Source organism: Pseudochaenichthys georgianus, chromosome 17 (assembly GCF_902827115.2).
Source record: "Pseudochaenichthys georgianus chromosome 17, fPseGeo1.2, whole genome shotgun sequence".
NCBI classification, from domain to species: Eukaryota; Metazoa; Chordata; class Actinopteri; order Perciformes; family Channichthyidae; genus Pseudochaenichthys; species Pseudochaenichthys georgianus.
In genome coordinates, this window is record NC_047519.1 from 38,355,974 (window position 1) to 38,378,379 (window position 22,406).

Sequence of the window (22,406 nt, forward strand, 5' to 3'; positions counted from 1 at the left end):
AGTGCTAGAGCAGCCGACCCGCTTAACAGCGGCATGGCCACAGCCAGCCCTTCAACCACATATACAACTTCATTTATGCTTTTATCATTTTTACTCAGAGTGGCTTCAAACTTTCTTTTTACCTTTAAAAGCTCCTTTCCTGGCCCCTTCAGAACCCTTGTTGGGCTCATCAGCCTGTTGAACTGGCTCTGAGTGTACAGTGTATGAGGAACTGCAGTAACATCTGCTCCAGTGTCAATTTTAAACACTGCATTGTAGCTGTCCACATTGATGTCTGTCATCCAACGATTGCTCCTTATATCTTCTGATATTGAGCCCAGGAATGCAACATCATCATCTGTTTCCCCAGTCACTGTTGCAACGTTCCACTCTTGCCTTTTTTTTATTCCTGCACTCTGGCGTAATGGCCTTGTTTCTGTAGAGGTTGCACATTGCATCCTTTGCTGGACACTGCTGCAAACTGCCCTCTTGCATCTCCACATATTCTGCATTGTGTTTGTTTATCCTGCGGTGCTCTTTTCTCTTTGTGTGTTTTAACGTACTTCGGACGTGCGCCAAACTGTTTCAGCGCGTGCACGCTGTCGAGCTGTGTGCTGGAGATGTCTGTCCTGAAATTAACTTTGAGCAATTCTTGTTGCCTCTTTACCAGCTCACTTTGTCTAGCTTTATTTATTGCTCTCTCTAGCGTCAGTTCAGGATCCATTTGTAATTGTTCTGAGTCTTTTATCTTTCAAACCGATCACAATTCTGTTTCTCACCATTTCATCATGAAGAGCGCCATATCCACAGTGCTCCGCCAGGCAATGCAGCATGGAAGCTGTCAGCCGATTCGCCCAGCTCCTGCGGTCTGTGATTAAACTTTGTCCTCTCGAAAATGATGTTTCTTCGAGCCACAAAGTGTCCATCCAGTCTTCCAGTAACTGTTAGGTACTCACTCGCTTCCTCGGGGCTTAAGTGCAGAGAAGTCAGTATGTCCTCTACCTCCTCTCCCATAGTGTAGATGAGGGCATTCACTTGATTCTCGTTCGGTTGTGTCTCTAATCCAGACGCAATGTGGAATCTTTCAAAGCGTTTTATCCACACAGGCCAGTCATCTGCCTTGAAAGTGAACTTTTCCGGTGGTGAGACTTGAAACTGGTTAATCGTGACTGTTAGCCTCTTCCTCGGCGTTCCATGGAAAAAATAATAGACGGCACTAAACCTGACGTACTTTTTGGTCCGCTGGACACTAACATTGACTTGTTAATGTCTCGTTTTCACTTCTGACACCATGTCCTATTGTTATAAGTGTTCACTATAACTTATATAGAGGCTCTTGTATAGGAAAGGATTGGACCAACGTGTAGGTTGACTTGCTCTCCTTTATTAATCACCGATGCACAACGCGTTACATCATAAAGGTTCCTACCCTATTATGCCTGATACTACACTTTCTTCTTAGAAAGGAAGTACAGAAACACGTAACTCTGGATTTGTTTGAGGTGCAATAAACGACACAGCAGCTTTTTGGGATGTTGAAACTATTATGTTCTGCCTCGCTCATGAGAGTAACAGCTGGCAAAATTACAGCCTCGTCTAATGATTTTAATTTAACCATATATCGAGCCCGATTCTCGATTTCAAATGTGTGCTCTAAAATGATATTTATCAATGACTATTATCATTATTATAAGCAAGATAATAAATGGCAAAGATATGTAGAAAACAAACGTATAAGATACGTTCATAACAAACGTAACGTGGGAGAAAATACGTTTCTAGCTAAACGTAATTGAGAATGCCGTTTAGTTCTGTGGGAACGTAATTTTTAGGAGACAGGGTTGGACTTTTTTTGTATGAATTTATGTTTCATCCAATCACAGAGCTTGTTGACTTATCACAAGGTTTGTCAAAGCGGACAGGCCTCGTCACAACAATAGCTGTGGATTATGGGTAGGTCTTTGGCGCTCCACATTTCAGAGAAAACAAGTTGTTTCTCAGAATTGAAGGGGAAAAACATAAAGCATTGCACACAATTTAAACCCATCAATGTTGTTTAATTAACAAGGATAATCTGGTGTTTTTTAGTTGATGAGTAGTGGAGATATCACTGTCAAATCAATCGACAGTAAGGAGAATACTTACTTCCGGGTGTACAATTCTCCGTTATCCAATGGGAATGGACGCTCACATTGCCTTTAAGAGCTGCCGACATAAATGGATGCGGTGCTTCCATGAGCGTCAAATACCGCCGCTGATGGGAATACATTGCAATCAGTTTAAAGCTCTTTGCTCAATTTATGAAGCTGAAGGAGCCTCGGCGCGTCCCAACTGCACGCCACGGGATCCTGACCGAGCGTTGCTCCTGGACGTTCAGGGAGTGAGAGTGTGTTGCACTCGCAAAACGATGCAGAGAAACTAGTCCATGCATTTGTTACTTCAAGGCTGGATTATTGTAACTCTTTATTATCAGGGTGTACCAAGAAGTCAGTCAAGTCGCTTCAGCTGATTCAAAATGCTGCAGCTCGTGTACTAACCAGAGTTAGGAAAAGGGACCACATTACTCCTGTTCTGGCTGCCTTACACTGGCTCCCTATAGAACACAGGATAGCATTTTAAATTCATTCTTCTTGCCTAAAAAGCCCTTAATGGGCAGGTGCCATCTTACCTTAAAAAACTCATTATACCCTACTGTCCTACTAGGGCATTGCGTTCCAGGAATGCAGGGTTGTTGGTTGTTCCTAGAGTCTCTAAAAGTACAATGGGAGCCAGAGCCTTTTCTTATCAAGCTCCACATTTGTGGAATCAGCTTCCAGTTTGTGTTCGGGCGGCAGACACCCTATATCCGTTTTTAAGAGTGCACTCAAGACCTTCCTTTTTGATAAAGCTTATAGTTAGGGCTTATTAGATTCAGCCCATAGTTTTGCTGCTATAGGCTTAGTTTGTTGGGGGACACCTTACTTCTTCCTTCTCTCTGTCTATACCCGTGTGTTACGTGCTCCCTTTTCTGTTCTCTTCTCTGTCTCTCTGCTGCGCAGGTACACCTGGTCCGCCCCTGGCTCCGCCTCCGCCTCCCACAGGTGTCCTAATTCCATTCAGCTGGGGATTTAAAAGGAGAAGCTGGAGGAGAAGTAGCTCTCTCTATCCCTATGCCGGAAGACTTCTTCCGTGAACATTACTCTCTGCTGTTTAGGATCTGTAGATCCCTTGTGTTACTTTGTCTATATATGTACTCTGGAGAACCAGGTAGTGTAGGTTTTCGCGGCTTTATTTTAGCCGCAGGGATTTGTTAGATCTCTGGGTAGCTCTGCAGCTCTGGGTCCTACGTGGGACTAATAAAGGTATTCTGATTCTGAACTATACGACGCTCAACAGCTCGCTTAACGGAACTTTGACGCTGGTATCAGTTTTGTTTACCACCAATCACGGGAGTATTGTGTATAGAAAGTGTTGAGTTATACTGTATATCTCGCGCTACCTAACATCCATGAAGGCAACATGACAGAGGGAGGCCTGTCATGCCAAACTACTCTTTGGTAAGCCCCGCCCCCCAAGCAACATCAGGGCCAAACGTTTGAAAAATAAATAAAAAGATCCGAAGGCGAAAAAAAATGAAAAAGATTTTAAACTGAAATAATTGTTGTTTGAATCTGAAAATGTAATATCTGCAACCGAAAAAAACAAGGATTCAAATATTAAAATATGTATAAAAGTGAAATGTGAAAATAAATATTTTATTCAAAAACATCAGAACTGAATCAAAAACAATACTCAACCTGAACATTATTTCAATATTTTTCAAAGTTCAGGATACACACTTGAACTTTCAAATAAATTGTATTTTTTTTTATGTTCAAAACGTATGACCCTGATAGGACGTTTCCGATGTCTCCTCAGAAGCAATCTTGAAGGAAACACAACACACTGTGTCCTCATTGGTCCTGCTTCACCGGCTTAATACAGGTTAGTAAACTGTGCACACATCATAATGAATGCCCCATAAGGTTCGCCTATATAATGTGACGGTCCGCTAACAGTTTAAAGAGCTAATAGAATGAAGGACAATACTGTTCTTATTACGATAATATATACTATTATTAATGGGAAATCATTTTTCATTCATGACAATGCCCGCCGTATTTATAAATCGTGATTTATTACAACTTTCCATGCTCGCTTCCGATGTTACACGACCGCTCCGAACAAAACAGCTGTCGCTGGTTAGTGACGTCATGCACGTCACGGTCAACACAGTCTCACTCCCTAAACGTCCAGGAGCAACGCTTGGTCAGGGTTCTATGGCGTGCAGTTGTGACGCGCCAAGTCTCCTTCAGCTTCATAAACGGACGCAAAGAGCTTTCAACTGATTGCAATGTATTCCCATCGGCAGCGGTATTTTACGCTCAGGGAAGCACCGCATCGGTCCATGTCGGTGGCATTTAAAGGCAATGTGAGCGTCCATTCCCATTGGATAACGGAGGATTTTACTCCGGGAAGTAAGTATACTCTTTACTGTCGATTGATTTTACAGTGATATCTGCACTACTCATCAACTCAAAAACACCAGATTGTCCTTCTTAATTACACAACATTGATTGGTTTGAATTGTGTACAATGCTTTTGTATTTATCCCCTTCGATTCGGAGAAACAAATATTTTTTCGGAGTTTAGGATGGGAGAAGACACCACACTACCCAGAATCCTCAGCTATCGTTTGGGACTACACCATGTGCTTTGCTTGACAAACCCCGTGATTAGTCCTCAAGCTCTGTGTTTGGATTTTGGAGTGGCAGTGCGCAACTGAGTGTCAAAAAGCACTTTGAAATGGAACGAAACCCATCGGCGGCACACTAACCAAAACAGGAATTGAACGTGTCCTACCCCCCCCCCCCCCCTCTTAGGTCACAGGCTCCTCACAGTGCAACACAATAAAACAGATACACAGAAAAAATAGTGCAAGTAAATACAAAAAGAAAAATAGTGAAATAGTGAAATAGTGCAATAAGAGTCTATACAATCTCAAATAATTTCTAAGTAGCAGCCAGATGAATGTTATGGATGTTGTTTCAAAGTTCAGGTGTTTAATAGTCTTCTGGCCTGTGGGATGAAACTGTCCCTGAGTCTGGTGGTTTTAGTCCGGATGTTGCAGTACTGCCTGACCAGCAGACAGAACAGTTTGTGGCTGGGGTGATGGGGGTCTTTTATAATCCTGAGGGCTTTCTGGTTAACCTGGTATTTGTACTCCACTACATTTATGTTAGTTACTTTACATATTTGGATTGATGATGTGAAGTATAAACAACCCTTAAATCAGACTTTAGTTACACCTGAGTAAAATTCAGTGAAGGTGATTGTCAAGTGCAAACAATCAGGTGAGATATTTGATAGTTGGTGCTTGAGAAGACAAAAAATGTATCTGCAGATCCCTATAAAGCATATTCATTACTGGTTATTCTCTAATCGTTCATCAAAAACTGTATATAATGGCTATTTTGCACATCCCTTTCAAGATTTTCAAAGGTTTATTGACATATCATATACACAACTACGGTGTAGTTATGCAATGATGACAAACTTGGGTCATAGGTTCCTCAACAAGACATCTATCAATATGTGTGTACCTCCACCATTAAACTGTCATATTTTGCACATTTCTTATTCTATCTACATACATTTCATAAGAGTATAATAAATATGTATAATATCGGTTAAAATAAGTGCTTCAACATAGTTAACATTGCAGGAAAGTTGATTGTCAAGTCCCAAAACAAACCATGCAATATATTAAACGTTAAGTACTTTGTCAGGCTTAATATTTATCAGATACCCCAAAAGCTTTTTGCTTACATGTATTTAAAAGAAGACCTTAACTTAAGTATTATTTAATGTTTGAATAAAGACTAATTAGTTTGTCTGTTTTGCACATCCTCCTATTAATATCTTTGTACATCCGGCACTAAACTGTTTTATTCTAGATCTCATTTAAAGTATCTTCTTGATATGTTCTATTCCATCACGATCACAGGTACAGATCAGAACCCAATAGCACGACTCAGATACAACCAGTTTTCAGCAATGTTCAGTTTATTCAGGTCAGGGACAGGCAGGGTCAGAACCAGGAAATCCGTCAGATAGGCAACAAAAACCAGACAGGGGGCAGGCAGGAACTCGAGATCCGAATATAGGCGGGCAGGGGTCAAAACCGGGCAGGACAAGAATCTAGGATAGAGAGTAACAAATACAAGAGAGCTTGGCAGAAAAGACAAGACAATCTGGCAAAGGACAAGTGATAGTGAGGTGGTATAAGTACTGTGGAGTGATGTGGGAATTAGTAACAGGTGAGGGGAAGGACTGGGGAGACCAGGTGAGGGAAGTGAGCTGATTACAAGAGCCTGGAGAAAGGCGGGATCTGAAATGACAGGAGAGTTAACATGAGCCAAACCAAACAAACAAAAATAAATGTGTCTAACTTGTGACACTATTCTATATTTCTATCATTGACCTTCTATTTTCCTCCTATTTTGTACTCTTAATATATAAATGTTTTCATAAAATATAACACATTCAAAAGTGCTTTAAAAAAATGAAAGACAATAAGAAAAAGGCATTTTAAACAGTCCTGAAAAAACAGGACAGGTTTAACAGGTTAAAAAGCAACACAATCTACCTGCATTACAATTATTCTAAACGCGTAATAACGTGCTTTAACCAGTAGGTGGTTTGGGTTAAAAGGTTGTCAAGTTTACAGTCTTACCAAAATAAAATATACTGCTGTTTCCGGTTTAGTTTACGACGGATATATTTTGTTATTGTTTTGATATTTGTAACACAAAAGCGATGGAAAAAACCCACAGCAACACAGAAAACATGGCCTCAACATGACCCAGCGGTCCAGTTTCACTTGGAAAAGGAGAAGGAAAAGCAATAATTAAGAAGAAGGGTGTGGAAATATGGCATAAATGGTGGGAGGAAGATCAGAAAGGGAGAAGATACCACAAGTTACACAAATCAGTCATAATAAAGATCTATACAGAAAAGAACAGACGGGAGGAGATCATCATCACTAGACTCAGACTGGACAATACAGGATTAAATGGCACAAGATTTTTAAAGGGAAAAAGCGAAGTTGAAGAATGCAGGGGGTGTGGAGTGAAAGAAAATGTGGAACACATCATATTACACTACAACATGTACAAAACAGAGAGGGAACTAATACCTCATTCACACCAACGGAACTCCGGTTCAAGCTCCGTGCTAGAGCTTTTCAGGTTCAGAACCGGTTCTTCGGTTTAGCTCCGGCTCTTTTCACACTGCCCAGAGTCCGACTGGTGCTGCGTCATTGCGTCATCGTTTGCATCATGAAGTAACTGTTTGCGTGCCTGCTTCATAAAGCCAAACTGCGCGGAAACCCCTCACAGCTGACACAGACAACAACAACAACAACAACAACAACAACAACAACAACAACAACAACAACGGCCTATTGTGCTCCAGCTTCCTCTGTACCTTTTCGGAAGACCAGATTCCCGGTAAGTAGTAGGTCTCTTCAGTGGACCACTGTTGCTTGTTAAGTTTTTTCATCGTTGTGTACAACGCTGGCTTTTTGTTGTTGTTCAGGAGTTGATCCCGCCCCTGCCCTGAAACACCTTTGGTGTGAATGAGGTATAAGAGACAAGGTTAGAGAGGCATGAAGGGAGTGGAGCCTGATTAGGATAGTAGGAACATAATGTGAGGGGTTAAGAGCTACCAGTAAGGCAATTCTTAAGTATTTGAGGGAAACAGGATTGATTGGAAGAATTTAAAACAACGTAAACAACACAATGGTATAATTCCACAAGTGGTGATAGGATGATATGGTGATACACACTCTTGTACAGTAGGTGGCGGTATGCACCTTAAAGTTGTTTGCAATACGCCAAAAATCGAGAGAAGAAGACGAAGAAGAACCTGTATCGAGGTGGCGTCTCGTCGCTACTGTTCTCTCTCTGTGTTCCTGAGAAAGTGTGTGTGAGCTCCAGCACTACTGATCCATCATCTGTGTGTCTAGATAAACCGAGTAACCTCTGAATGGACCGTGTGCTCTTTTTTCTGGAGCGTTTACCTCGGACTACAGGAGCTAGCTTAGCATGCTAGCTGGAAACACGTTAGCAACACTAGTCAGATTGAGAGTTTGATGGAGAGAGAAACGGTGTGTTTAACGGAGTTTGCAGGAAAAGGTGATCTAGTAAACATGAGTAAAGTCCAAATGCTGCTGTCGTTGAAGAAGCAGCGACTCACGGTTGAAGAGATATTTGCTCTGTTTGAAAAAACGATAGCAGAGTACGAGGAGGAGCTGTTTCTTTCCAAAGAGGAGAACAAGAGACTCCAGAAACTACTGGACGCTGTTTTACAGCCTCAGCTTCGGATACACAGAGCAGGTCTGTTCCCTTTACCCTTAATTAACACTTTACACTCTTCAGTAGCACTTTATTATCACATTAATAACACTTTATCAGCACTTGCTGCAGGTAGTAGATCCTGAAGTAAAAGTACAAACACCACACTGTGAAAATACTCCATTACAAGTTAAAGTACTGCATTCATATCTTATTTAAGTAAAAGTATGTAAGTATTATTTGACAATTGTACTTTATTATAATAATTAAAATGTATTACGGAAGAGCAAACCTACCAACATAAATATATTTATAAAAATACATAGGCTACATTGAATAATATGCCATTTAATTTACTGATTTAAATATTACCCATACATCTAGGCACTAGTTGGTTAAATGTGACATACATTGATACTTTGGTTTTAATGTGCTTCTTTATTCACCTTTTCTTTTTAAATGTGTAAAAGCAAATACAAACAAACACTTTGGATTAATTCAAATTGTGGGAGAATAATTCATAAAGAAATCAATGAATAAATATGTTCAATAATACATTAAACACATCTATAATGTTACTTGGCCCAAGCAATTATCTTCTTCTTGTTGTTCATCCTCAGTAGTGGATCTTTGCAGGAATTGGACCATGAAGGCCTAATTAATGCGGTGTCCTCTGAACAGTGCATGTTAAAGGTTATTACCCATCCCCTTGTGTGTTGCTTTTTCTGCAAACGGTCTGCAAATTCACAAACCCTCAAAGTACACCCTGTAGCGAGTAAAACTCCAACACAGAAAATACGTGTCTATTGTTAAGACCCGCCCTCTACTCCGTGGTAGTGGCTCGTGGGGAGACCCGCAACATAAAATAATACATGCAAAAACCAGTATTTCATAACGATCATTTATTCAAGTACAGCCGTTTACTCACGCAAGCAATTCGACCAATCACAAACATGGAAAGCGTACTGACAGCGCAGCGTGTCATACTTCCTGAATGAAAAGTCAACTATAAAATTAGACATATGAAGAAGTTAAACTTTAAACATCCATGACTTAAACACTCTATCCAGGATCAAAGCCACAGAGCTGCACCTGCAAGGTGAATACAGCTGGTAAAAGTGTTTGAATGCGTACATTAACAGGTTTATGATATCACTGCCCCGTCTAAAACACGAACTGACTTCAATTACATTTGACTCGAGTGTTTCGTCAACTTAATGTGTTGCTTAAAATAATACTTCTGCATACAGTATGTGACACTGTAATTGTTGCACGGCCAGATACGGCTCAAGAAGCTGACTCAGATAAGGAAATATATGATACATTATGATGTGATATGAATGATAATGGGACACATTGACATCTGCACTCACAGTGCCACGGACTGTAGGCTACGTAATGTTACTTTGATCCGGTTACTTATGTTGTGGCAGATATTTAATTAAGCTTTCTTCAATCAAGCAATCAATGTTTATTTATATAGCCCAATATCACAAATGTTACATTTGTCTCAGTGGTCTTCACAGTGTGTACAGAGTATCAGTATGACAATACGACACCCTCTGTCCTTAGACCCTCACATCGTACAAGGAAAAACTTCCATAGAAAACCCCACAGTTTAAAGGGGAAAAATGGGAGAAACTTCAGGGAGAGCAACAGAGGAGGGATCCCTTTCCCAGGACGGACAGACGTGCAATAGATGCCGTGTGTAAATGGAAAAGATAATACATTTACAGCATAGGTAGTCCAAGTGTTTGGAAATGCATGTGTCTATAATAAGAAGATGAATCCACGAGGATGTCAGCAATCTTGTGGGAGCCATCAGGGAAGTAGTATGGTGAGAGTCTGGCAGGACCGCAGAGACATTTTCTTAACGCTAATGTTATAATAGTCAGATTGCTCTGAAGATGGAGGTGATATTCTATTCATTTTCACGTTCACACAGTCTGTGATTTTTGCCGGCCGTCTTTCCGGCAACGGCAATTTAAACTGTATTTCCTTTCTCCTGTAATATAACTTTATCGCTTTAAACTCCGCACACTGAGCTCTGATAGGTCAGCAGGCAGTGCTTTCACTGAGTGTATCTCTTAGCCTGCAACCTAACCTGCTCCGGAGCAGTTTAGCCGCTCAGCATAAGTTACCATCTAGCCCGCTAAAAAGAGAACCAGCGTCGTGGGACCGGAAACCCCGAGTTTTCCTTGAAGTTAGCTCGCTAAGCGAAAATCCTGCTTCGTAGTACAGGCCTCTGGTCCTCCAGGCTAAACATAAAAACATCAGTAGATAAATGTTCTACAGCTCAAAAGTAGCAGAGAGATAATTAAAGGCGACTGTCTCCCGTTGTTAGGATAGGCGAGACCTCCTTCTCCTCCAGTTTCTCCTTATAATACGGAACACCTAGGCAGAGGCGGAGCCAGTGGCAGACCAGGTGCACCTGCTCAGCAGGGAGACAGAAAAGACAACAAGGAGGGGAGCACGTAACATCTATGCTGCCCCAGTACGCCTCGTTGGAGATTTTTCTCCATGTCATGGGACCTTTAAGATTGTCTGCTCCTTGAGCTCTGTGATCATCTATGTGGGCTCTAATCTGAGGTGCTTTCATTTGCGGTTTCTGAGGCTGGTAACTCTGATGTATTTTTCCTCTGCAGCAGAGGTAACTGCTGCTCTTCCTTTCCCGGGGAGGTCCTCATGAGAGCCAGTCTCATCATAGCGTTCAATGGTTTTTGCGACTGCACTTGAGGATACATTCAAAGTTCTTGACATTTTCCGGATCGACTGGCCTTCATTTCTTAAAGTGATGATGGACGGTCGTTTCTCTTTACTGGGTTGAGTCGTTCTTGCTATAATATGGATTACAACAGCAGTCAAATAGGGCTTTACACTGTGCACTAACTCTACCTCTGCACAACACAACTGATGGTCTCAAACACATTAAGAAGGCAAGTAATTCCACACATTGACTCTTGACAAGGCGGTACGTGTTAATTGAAAACCACTCTAGGTGTCTACCTCATGAAGCTGGATAATTCCATATGGGTTCTTTCATAGTTTTGATGTCTTCAGTATTAATATACAAGTAGAAACAAATTAAAATAAACAAAAACCATTGCATTTTTTTTTTTTTTTAATATATTTATTTGACAGGGACAGTGCACATTAATTGACATTTCTGTAAATGCGCCAGAGTTAGCCAACAGGCTATTTTTCGTCTGTAGTCCCTGGACAGATGTTAAAAGTCATCCTAAAAACAAAAATTCACTTCAAATAACAGGTAAATACTATCAGTAAAACAACATTCAACAGAGATACTTATATTATGATAAAAGCATATATAAAAACATAAAAACTAAACTAAATACAAGCATATATAAAAACATAAAAACTAAACAAAAATACAAATTCACAAAGCAGACAGATACAGGTCAAGGCATATAAACAGAGCGTTGTCATGTACAGATTGTGTCAGTGTTGACAGAGCTGACTTTCCACTAACCATGTTTTTAAATTAGATTTAAATAAATAGATTTAAATAAACTGCAGGTGTTTTGTTCTCTAATCTAGAATGAGAAGGTGTCCACACTTTTGACTGGTACTGTATATAGAAAACACACACATTTTAATATTTAGCAGGTTCCCTCATCTATAATCATTTATATAAGTGCAACATTGAACATGTAGAGCAGTAAAATGCAACATACGAAATAATCAAGAAACATCATAAATTAAACACTGACAGGGAACATTTTACTGCACCATCATTACTTTTACATAAGAAGGTGCCGTAAAATGTTCTGTTAATGCTTGCATACTTTTACTTAAATAAGGTTTGAATGCAGGATTTTAATTTATAACAGAGTATTTTAATTCTATACTGTAGGCGTAGTGTTTCTGTGAACAATCCCAAATACAATTTATTGTTTACATTGCAGCTAGTGCTACGCCAGAAGAAAAAAAGCCCCGGATGTTTTTTCTTTAGCCCCGGACAAATTCTTCCTCAATAATATAATACATTAACCGTACTTTACCTAGAGGACGGCAGGGTTGTAATTTACCGTGTTCAGTGAATGCAACAGAGGCAAGACACCACCAGACCAATCAGAGAGTTGCATGGCATGTTTTATTGGCTGACAGGTACGTACCTCTCCTCTGTGACAGTGTTTAAACTTTAAACGTTCAGCCGCGGACGCAGAGTTTCTGAAGATGGACATTAGACATTTTTTTAATAAAAAAGACGGCAATTCTCAAGTGGTGGCTCTGGGGTTGTTGTGTGAGCCAGGTGAACAAGGTATGTAAATGTCAGTAAACTTACAAGTTATGTCAACATGTAAGCAAAGCATAAATTATAGCTACGTTGACGTTACTTTGAATCGCGCGGTTAAGCTAAACCGTTAGCAAGTAGCTATAGCTAGCCAGATATATTAAATAAACACTTTGTCATACTATCTAAATGTAATGTTTTTTAGCGTTACCTGGTGATTTCAAAGAAAGCTCTCTGGGAAATGTTGAGATACTGTTCAACATGAAGCTAGAAGCTACCTTACAGTACACAGTTGATCCGGAGTCCTGTCAGTTAAAGTTTTCATAGTTATCTTAGCTAAGCATAAACCTAGCACTGAAATATATGGATGTTATGTGACATTTCTGAGAAAGTCAGCTGAAATGGTGGCATAGTTGCCACTGCTTTACGTGTCGACGGCATGTTTGAACGTATTTGCAGCAGTAAATGTGGCTGTTTGGCCACTGACGTGACCATAACAACACCTGAATTTAAATGTGCAACCTCTTTTTGTGACAGATTTTTTCATGAAATTATAATTCTTCTGATTGATATTCCTATTGACATCTAGTTTCTATTTGAACATTATGAGATGGACAGCCAGCTAACAAGCTTTTTATACAAATATTTCAGATCAAAGCTAATCCAGTGGGGCTCCTGAAAGGGGGCAAGGGACACTATGCTCCCACATATTAAGCCTTGACCCCCATCTTAAAATTGATATGATCAAAACATTATCTGCATTGTCGGAGGCCTTTTTTGTTCATTATTATGTCAAATTGTACAGCTTTACTTAGTTGTGAATGCAGAAAGATGACTATATTGGAGTATTAAGTGAAAATGACTATTAAAGTGTTAAGTGAACATATTAAGTGAATTACTCAAACTGCATTTATACAGGAATGATTCTGTCCTATTGGCAGATAACTACTCTTAACAGTGATATCTACAAGAGGTTTCCAATGTAAATTTAACTATTTTCAATTGGTTCGTATTACATTTTGTGACAGTGTGGTGACACTCATTTTAATGAAGACACATTTGTGTATCTTGAAATTCATTTATTTGACAGAGCTGGAAACTGATTGACTTACATACTTGTTTGTGTTTACCTACACAGTCATCACAGATGAGCCAAACAGAGTAGAGGATGAAGAAAGGAGAACAGGAGAAAGGGACACACAAGAAGGAGATACAACAGACAAGAACGACAATGGAGACAACAATGAATAGGAACACCAGAACAGACAAGAGTCAATGGGTAACATGACTGATTTAGGGACTGCAGATACAGGCCGAAGGCAAGTGAGACATCACTGCTTTCCATCCAGCATGTTTGGCCAGCAAAAGAGATAATTTCAACCGCACACAGCAAGTGATGAGGGAAGCAGCAAGTGATGAGGGATTATTATTTCCTCCTTCCATCCCTGTTTTCTGTTTAATCTGATTACTAACAACTCTAATAATTTGACATAGTTTATGATTTAATTGGAAAATGAAGTGTTTTTAAATAATAAACCCGTTTCTGATTCTTTGATTTTTGATTTTTTACATATGGGTGTTGAGAGATGTATCCATATATCTTAATGTTGCTCTCAAAGTGCACAAGATTGATGCTTTTAACTTCAATATTTAAAAAAATCTTCCTGGGGGACCCCAGAGGAGGTGAGTTCCCCCCAAAATAGCACTTTATCTCTGCTTATGTAACTCCGGTGTAGTGTCCCCTCGGCAACAGATCACTCAGAGCTATAGTGGTAGTATATTTTTCACAATATGTGAAATAATTAACTTATACAAACTCATATAAAACTCACATACCTGCGTTGATCTCCTGGAGTGTCTCTACTCTTTCTTCTCCACATCTCTTGTCCACCATCAGAGATTGCAAACATTTCAGAAACAGCTAGAGGTAGGGGACAAACAACTTGTTCGCTGGGCATGTCAAAAACCTCCCTGCTTTTATCAAGACTTTAAGGAGCCTTTCAGCCCCTCTAGCAAAGGGACTGGAAAGCAAGCTTTGAAAATTCAGTACCATCTACATGCTTGTCATGTTCCAGACACTGCTCTCAACCCCTCAGGGCCTGCACAAATACCTGCAGAAAGAAACAATTGAATTGGTGCAGGCAGTAGATTACAAAACAGCAGTGGAGAACACACTGAAAAGTTACCGAAGTAACGAGAAAGCACATGAGGTCAATGACAAGACCAAGGCCCTGTGCAATGATCTTGATATTCCCGAAACTGTGACACAGAGGAAGAAGCATAGAAACATGGAAGACTTTGTAGTCAAGGCATCATGTGGAGCAATGTGAAACATTAAACATAAATAAACTGGTGTACAAAACTCACATACCTGCATTTCAATGGACAGCATAAAAGGACACGTGAGCTGGGTTCTGGTGCTCAGATTAGCTATTGATGATCACGTTGATAAATCATATAAAACAAATAGCCAATCACACAAAAACAAGTTGCTGTGACTCTGAGTATTAAACAATTAACATTAAACTAAACAAACACAACAGTACGTTATTGTCCTTATAAAATAAAAACATACATTTTGACCACCGAGATAATACAGGCACCTTACCCTCAAGAGATCCTCACGTGCTATGAGAATCTCCCACAATCCATTGATGTAACAAAGCTAATGCAGGCACACGTTTGTGACAGCAGATGGCGCAATTGTGTATGTGCGTGTGGGGAGTCTTGCAGTAGAAAAGTTGACTGTAGCGCCGCCACTGTGGGCTAAGCCCCGAATGTTTCCAGGTCCAGGCGACGCCCCTGGGTGGGACTAAGAAAGATAATGTGAAAATATAAAAACAAAGCCATTAATTAAGGCTGCAAAATGTCTCCCATTGTAATGGTGATTAGATATTTAAATGCTAACACTTAACAGTTTGTTCTGACTGTGTGTTTCCGATTTCCTGCAGATGTCCAGCTGCTGGTGGTGGTTAAGGAAGAGCTTCTCCCTGACCACCAGGAGGATCCAGGGCCCCCCACACACATTAAGCAGGAGCAGGAGGAACTCAGGATCAGTCAGGAGGGAGAGCAGCTTCAGGAGCTGGAGGAGGCTGATATCACCAAGTCCACTTTCACTCCTGACACTGTGAAGAGTGAAGATGATAAAGAGAAACCTCAGTCCTCACAGCCTCATCAAAGACAAACTGAACACATGGAAACAGAAGCTGATGGAGATGACTGTCGAGGACCAGAAGCAGCCAGGAACTCAGATCCAGAGAGCAGTTTACAACCAAAGACTAAGGACGATACTGCAGAGTCTTCTGAACCTGACACTGAAGACAGTGCTGATTGGAAAGAGACCAGAGAACCTGCATCAGGCTCAAACTCACTGAAAAATAGACATGAATCTGTCAGTGATCCACGACGTAGTGCTGAAAATAAACCATTCAGCTGCTCAGTCTGTAAGAAAGCTTTTTCACAGAGTGCATATTTAAAGGCACACATGAGAATCCACACAGGAGAGAAACCACACAGCTGCTCAATCTGTAAGAAAGCTTTTTCACATTGTGGAAGTTTAAAGGCACACATAAGAATCCACACAGGAGAGAAACCCTTTAGCTGCTCAGTTTGTACCAAATCTTTTGCACAGAGTGGACATTTAAAGGAACACAAGATAGTCCACACAGGAGAGAAACCATTCAGCTGCTCAGTCTGTAAGAAATATTTTACAATGAAAAGAAATGTAAAACGACACATGAGAGTCCACACAGTAGAGAAACCACACAGTTGCTCAGTCTGTAAAAAAACGTTTTCACTGAGTGATAGTTTAAAGACACACATGAGAGTCCACACAGGAGAGGAAATATAGAGCTGCAATGTTTGAGACAAAAGATTTAAATGGCATAATCGTTTCAAAAGACACAAGTATGTTGGTCGTCAGCTGCTTCTATAACTGTAAGGGAATATATTTGTCTATGTTGTATCCTGATGACCTAATGCAGTTACATGTAAGACGTTACTCCCTAAGCCTGATTTCACCCACCTGCCACCGATTCGCAAATACTCACAAATGTTCATTTCTTTGACCCCCTGACTGGACTATTTCTTGTTTAATAATCGTTACATCTCCTCAGGACCAAGTTCCCGTGTCCTGCCTTCCACCTGCTGATCACCCACTGCTCATTTAAGGAGGACTCACCTTTACAAGGGACCAGCTAGTCTTAGTGTCTTAATGCAAATGTTTTGTGAAATAATGCTAGACCAAAAACGTGCTATTGGGTTGTGTACTCTCTGCAGGACGGTGTCTGTACTCAAAGATTGTTTATGAAATGATAGCTTCACTCTGTTTTTGTTGTCTAAACAACGCCAACAGAGCGATATGTCTTCTTTCCAGCAGATGGCATACATGTTACATCATCCAGTTCAACTGTTATCCACATATTAATGATTCAAAACAGCAATGTGTAAGATATGGCTCGTAATTGACTATTTCAACAGAATATCAAGAGGTTATAGTCTTGAGGCCATGTCCAATATGTTTGTTTTGTTTGATTAAATCTACTGAAATGAGCATTCAATGACTTAATTACTGTCATTACATCATGGGTTTGCATTGCAATATTAGAACGCATAAAACCCAACTTTCTTTCTTCCAAGTTGCGGGTGTTCATTGTTTAGAAGTCCGGACCAGAGGCCTGTACTACGAAGCTGGTTCAACCTAACCTGGATATGTTTGAGTTAGCCGGTTGGCCTAATCCAAAACATACGCGCTCTCGATAAACTGTACTACGACGCGGGTTATCAAGTGGATCGCTCAAGCCAGCCATGTCCTACCTAGTTAGGTGCGCGTTCACATGAAAGGAGTGGTATTAGGTAAGAGATAGAGCTTTATTGTCTCCCTTAGGAGAAATTTGTCTTGGGCATCGAGATAATACACAAAACATTCAGGTCAATCAGTCATAGATACAGAACAGAGATTACATATCACATGGCAAAGAAACTGTAAGGGAAACTTCTGTTGCAATGGAAATCAGGACTCAGAGAGACACGGGAGGAGCAGGAATTCTGAATGTCAAACACTGGGATTTATTGAGAGATCCAACGGCCGGGAGAGATTACACAGCATAGTCACACTTTCATGTGGGCAACCTTGCAATCCCTGAAGACATAACACAAAATACATGGTCTGTATATCCATAAGGCGTGGCCTATTTTCCCGCCTCTGGTAATCAATACCAGACCCTGGAACAAAACTGTTTGTATGGCAACTTCTCATGTGCCTATACCCCTCCCCCCACAGGAAAGGCAAAGGACCTTTTGACCTGTGTATTCCTGAGAAATTACATGAAGGAGACAAAGAGAGAAATCACTAAAAGTATTCCATGCACAGATCTCATTAAATATTTCCTTCACAGATCCTCCCTTTTATCAATTTATTGATAATCAATTAACATTAGTCTAAGAATATTTCAGTCACTACTTATATCGAATAAAACGTCCTCAGAGTTGTGTGGATTCCCATTACATTAAAAGCAGAATAAGATTGAAACAGTCAATCACAATGGTTGATACAGACAACCATAATAGAAAAATCATCTCTCTTCAGTGTTTGATTTCTTTTGTCAAAAGCACAATAATAATACACATGTAATAGTAAAATATATGTTTCAAAACAAGATCTTTTATCATTTATCACTCAGTTAATCTCATTCATCAAACACAAATTCAAAATCAGCTTACATCTTAAAGATTTACTTCAAGGCAATTACTTATTAAAACACAATTAGAATGTAGGATTATAAGAAATCCAATTGAGGTATAAAATCAGAATTATGAGAGATCCAGTTAAGATTCCCAGTTAAAGTATAAATTCACAGTGATGAATCGATCAATCTGTAATCTGTAAAGGTACAGTGTCCTCAATCTTTAACATTACATTACGTTTACTTCAGTACGCTTAATTCAAGAGTAAGGCAATTTACTACATACATTTTATTCAAATACATTTGTTCAAAATCTGAAAAGGAAAAGTCAGACATTTTATTGTAACAACCTGAGGAAGGAAAAATCAAAACATCTGTTCTTTATTCAAGGAAAAATCAAAACATCTATTCGTTTGAAACCGTCAGGCAGGTAATTTTTATTTACTTTATCAACAATGAGAGAGACTAAGCCCTCGTACTGTAAAGATTGCTCAGAGTCTATGGGTAGGAAAAGGTGTACCAATCCTCAGCCTCATCGCTAATTCTGGATGCTATGTCCAGCTCACTAAACCAGCTTTCGTGAAAGGAATTGGGCTAAACATAGGAGAATGCATAGATTCTGGCATATTTTGGCACAGCAAACAGTCGCTAATATTGCGTTCATGTGCATAGTCTAACATTAAACTTGCTGCAGAATTAGTTTTAGTTCGTTTAAAAGGAGTGATTAAGGCCTTTCTTGAAAAATCTACATCACCTGCTGAGTATTTAAGTGGAGTGGATAGAACATTTGTTTTTCTATCTAAATGTAGCATGCAGTAGCACCTGGATTGGGAACCTGGTAATCTGGTTTCCTTGTTGTACATTTTACCTGGTAATGATTAAGGATAGTAACATTGTCTGTTATAATATTAGAAATATCTTATTGTTCAATACCTTATCAATCTGAAAATATCAATTAATTTATTTTGTTTAGTGTGAAAGTGTAATCTGATCTGACAAAATATATTTGTCACCACTATTTAACACATATCTGTTCATTGGAAATATAAAAAAAATCATTAATTGTACATCTGTAATCATCTGGTCATTCAATTCAAATGTTATCTTTGTACAAGAGCTAGAAAAAACATGTCGTCCTGACTCGTTCTCTTCCTTTCTTTATGACACAGAATGTCTGGTGTGTGAAGGCATCCTGATAATGTAGATTAGCACTGAGGTGCTGATTGGCTCAAAACTCTTCTTCACCAGAGCGCCATATTTCAAACCCCCCCAATTGCTCTGCTTTTTGTGGCTCATTCAGTGAGCACTTTATGATTTCCCAGTGAAACAGAGGCTCATCTGCCTGCATTCCTTCTGCGATCTGCTTGAGAGCAAAGCCTATTCCAAGTAGCACATCCAGATGCCCCGACCCGTGATGGAAGATGTTTAGGAAGAAATCTGCCCCTCCAAGAAACATGGAGCCTCTGAAGCCATCGCTCGTCCTGCAGAGTTGTCTGAGCAGAAAGATGAAGAAGCATCCCATCCCATCAGAAAGTTGAAGATTAGAATCCTCTCATCTCGAAAGACCTCGTGCCTCCTTGCCCGTGGTTGGGGGTACTCTCTGCAGCCAGAGGGTGTGACCCTCTCTCTCTGACCTTTGGCCTTCAGAGCTGTCCTAGTTATTGGGTTAACACTTGATAGAGATGTTTTCCTGAGTGCAGACAACTCAAGGTAATGGATTAGCACATTATCATTCAATTACAAAAATAGGATAGACCCCTCAGAATTATTTGGGAGCCTTCCTGACACATGCACATGCATACATGTAAGGTTTGTGTTAGTCATCTAACATTCAAGAATCATATACTCATCAGTCCAAAGCAGAGAAATGTTATTTTAAGTTAAATGTGAGCTAGTCCCTGTGGATATAACCCTTTCTCAATGATTCTAAATGTTATATTAATTCACCATTTACCATTTGATAAAAGATTAGTTTATCAGGCGTACATTTCCTCTTCCATAAAACATAGGTTTGAGAAATGAATGTTTCAATATGAGATCAATTAATCAAATATAATTGACTCTCCCCTCCCTTTTCTTACATATGTCACATAATGTAATAACAACGTAGGAGTCTATTTAAACATGGTATTGTCTATAAGCTATTAATCGAGAAAACTCAGTATCAGCACGCAACTTGCAAATAACTCTTCTCTCTTTCCTATCCCTCTCTTATCCTCATCTCTCTCTTCTCTCTTCCACATCCCTCTCTCATCCTCATCTCCCATCTCTTTCACATCTCTCTCTATTCTCTCTTACTTCCGTTAGATATGAAATAAAACCTACAAGTCCATGTAAGCATGGCAGAGGTCATAATCCATCACTCGAGAAAACTCAGTATCAGCTGTGCGCAACTAACAAAACAATTGTGAGAACCATATATTATGCAGGAAATGCATACCTTTGTTGAAAAAACAAAGCATCTCTGATTTGGGAGGAAAAGCTTCAACCCCCTTAACATCTGAGTTACCACTGAAGGCATAGCATGAATGATAGTGGACGTCTGAGGGTGTCTTTACTGAGAAATGTCAAACAAATTCAAAACCTTACATTTGAAAACAGGTTTGCATTCCTCCACTTAAGGTGACGTTATCATTGGAAACAATAAAAACAAACTATTTTGATATAGAATCTATAAATTGAATCATTAGAGCAGAACAGAATGGTTGTATTTTTAGCCTAAGCTCCGTGCAGCCTCTAGTTTCACCAGGTGGAAACATGGCCTATACAGTAAGAGGCCCCTGACATCAGGCCTATACCAAAATAGTAGGGGCTTTTCACAGCTTGCCAATCTTACAGGCATCCTCTGCATAGCAGTATGGATAGCCTTAAAAAACAAACAAACCACTCCGTGGTAACGAGAGTCATATTTCTGACCCTTATGCCCTAAGTGAAGCCGTTAGTCTCATCTGACTGACCCAAGGGTTCAGAGCAGACGTCAAGCTTTCAGTTCATGGCTCAGTGGGGGGGAAGCAGACCCATGTGAGACAGTATCAACGGCTTGTAAAGTTCAGTTTGAGGAATGTCATTCTCTCTGGGAGCAGGAAATGGTGTCCATTCTCGGACCAGACCATTAATGTCATGTAGCGCAGGCATAGCATCTCTGTGACTGCACTCAGCCGGACTGTAGTAGGGCAGAGCTAGGTGAAGCCGTCCGAAGCCATCCACGTACCAACAACAGGGACACAGGGTCATAAATGTCTCTCTTTACCATTGGCTCAATCATAAAACAAATTAGTGGGAAAAATGTGGAACACTAATCCATCATGTGAAATGTTGAGTTAATTTAAATAATTACTTATGGGTTGAAATCAAATTATCATTAATATTAGCACTAAAGTCAGTTAAAATAGAACTTGCACGGATCAGAATCTAATCAATACACCATTTTCCCAGCTCTGTAATGAAAGGATAACAAGCAGGGATGAAAACTTGTCACCTTTTGAATCCAAAATAGGTCGTTTGTGTGATTCATGTAGATCTGCAATACAAATATTATTGGGGTGTGGGCAAGGTTGCCAACTCTGGGTACTTGGCTGGAGTGAGATTTCGATATCATGGGTTTAATTACACACATGCGCACGAAATGACTGCTATTGTGTCAGTAGCGGGACCTTAGCATATATTTAGGATATATATATAATATATATACAAATGCACAATATTGGACACAGACTATAAAAGGGCACACAGTTTCATTCACTAATGAAGTCAAACACATGTTTGTTTCCACTGTTTTATTGTGTGCCTGTCATGATAAGCAATTCATTGACTTATCGGCTCCCGAGTATTTGTGTTGGGTAATCTATGTTAGGGCTAACCCATACAGTGGTGGGGCTCAAATCAGTATTTTAAATGTAATTACATACACGCTATATCGCCCCATTGACAGTGAAACGCCACGTGTGAGGTTTGGATTATTTCCCTGTCTCAATCCAAATTGAACTGTATGAAATAAAAGGCACATTTGTGTTGTAGTAAACAAAAAGGCGACCTGGAGCCAATCCTGCAATTTCCCCACAGGAAAAGAATTGACATGCTGAAAACCCAACTCCCGCAGCGGAGCTGTCTGGG

General features: G+C 39.9%; 1 protein-coding gene across 1 annotated transcript; it reads left to right on the plus strand.

Annotated features, from left to right (window-relative positions):
• Nucleotides 1-7,920: 7,920 nt before the first annotated feature.
• On the plus strand, nt 7,921-17,155 carry LOC139435623 (zinc finger and SCAN domain-containing protein 31-like). The gene is made up of 2 exons (XM_071206355.1): nt 7,921-8,396; nt 15,561-17,155. Exons 1-2 carry the CDS (start codon nt 8,153-8,155, stop codon nt 16,457-16,459), a joined length of 1,143 nt encoding a protein of 380 aa, XP_071062456.1. The 5' UTR covers nt 7,921-8,152; the 3' UTR covers nt 16,460-17,155.
• The last annotated feature ends 5,251 nt before the right edge of the window (nt 17,156-22,406 follow it).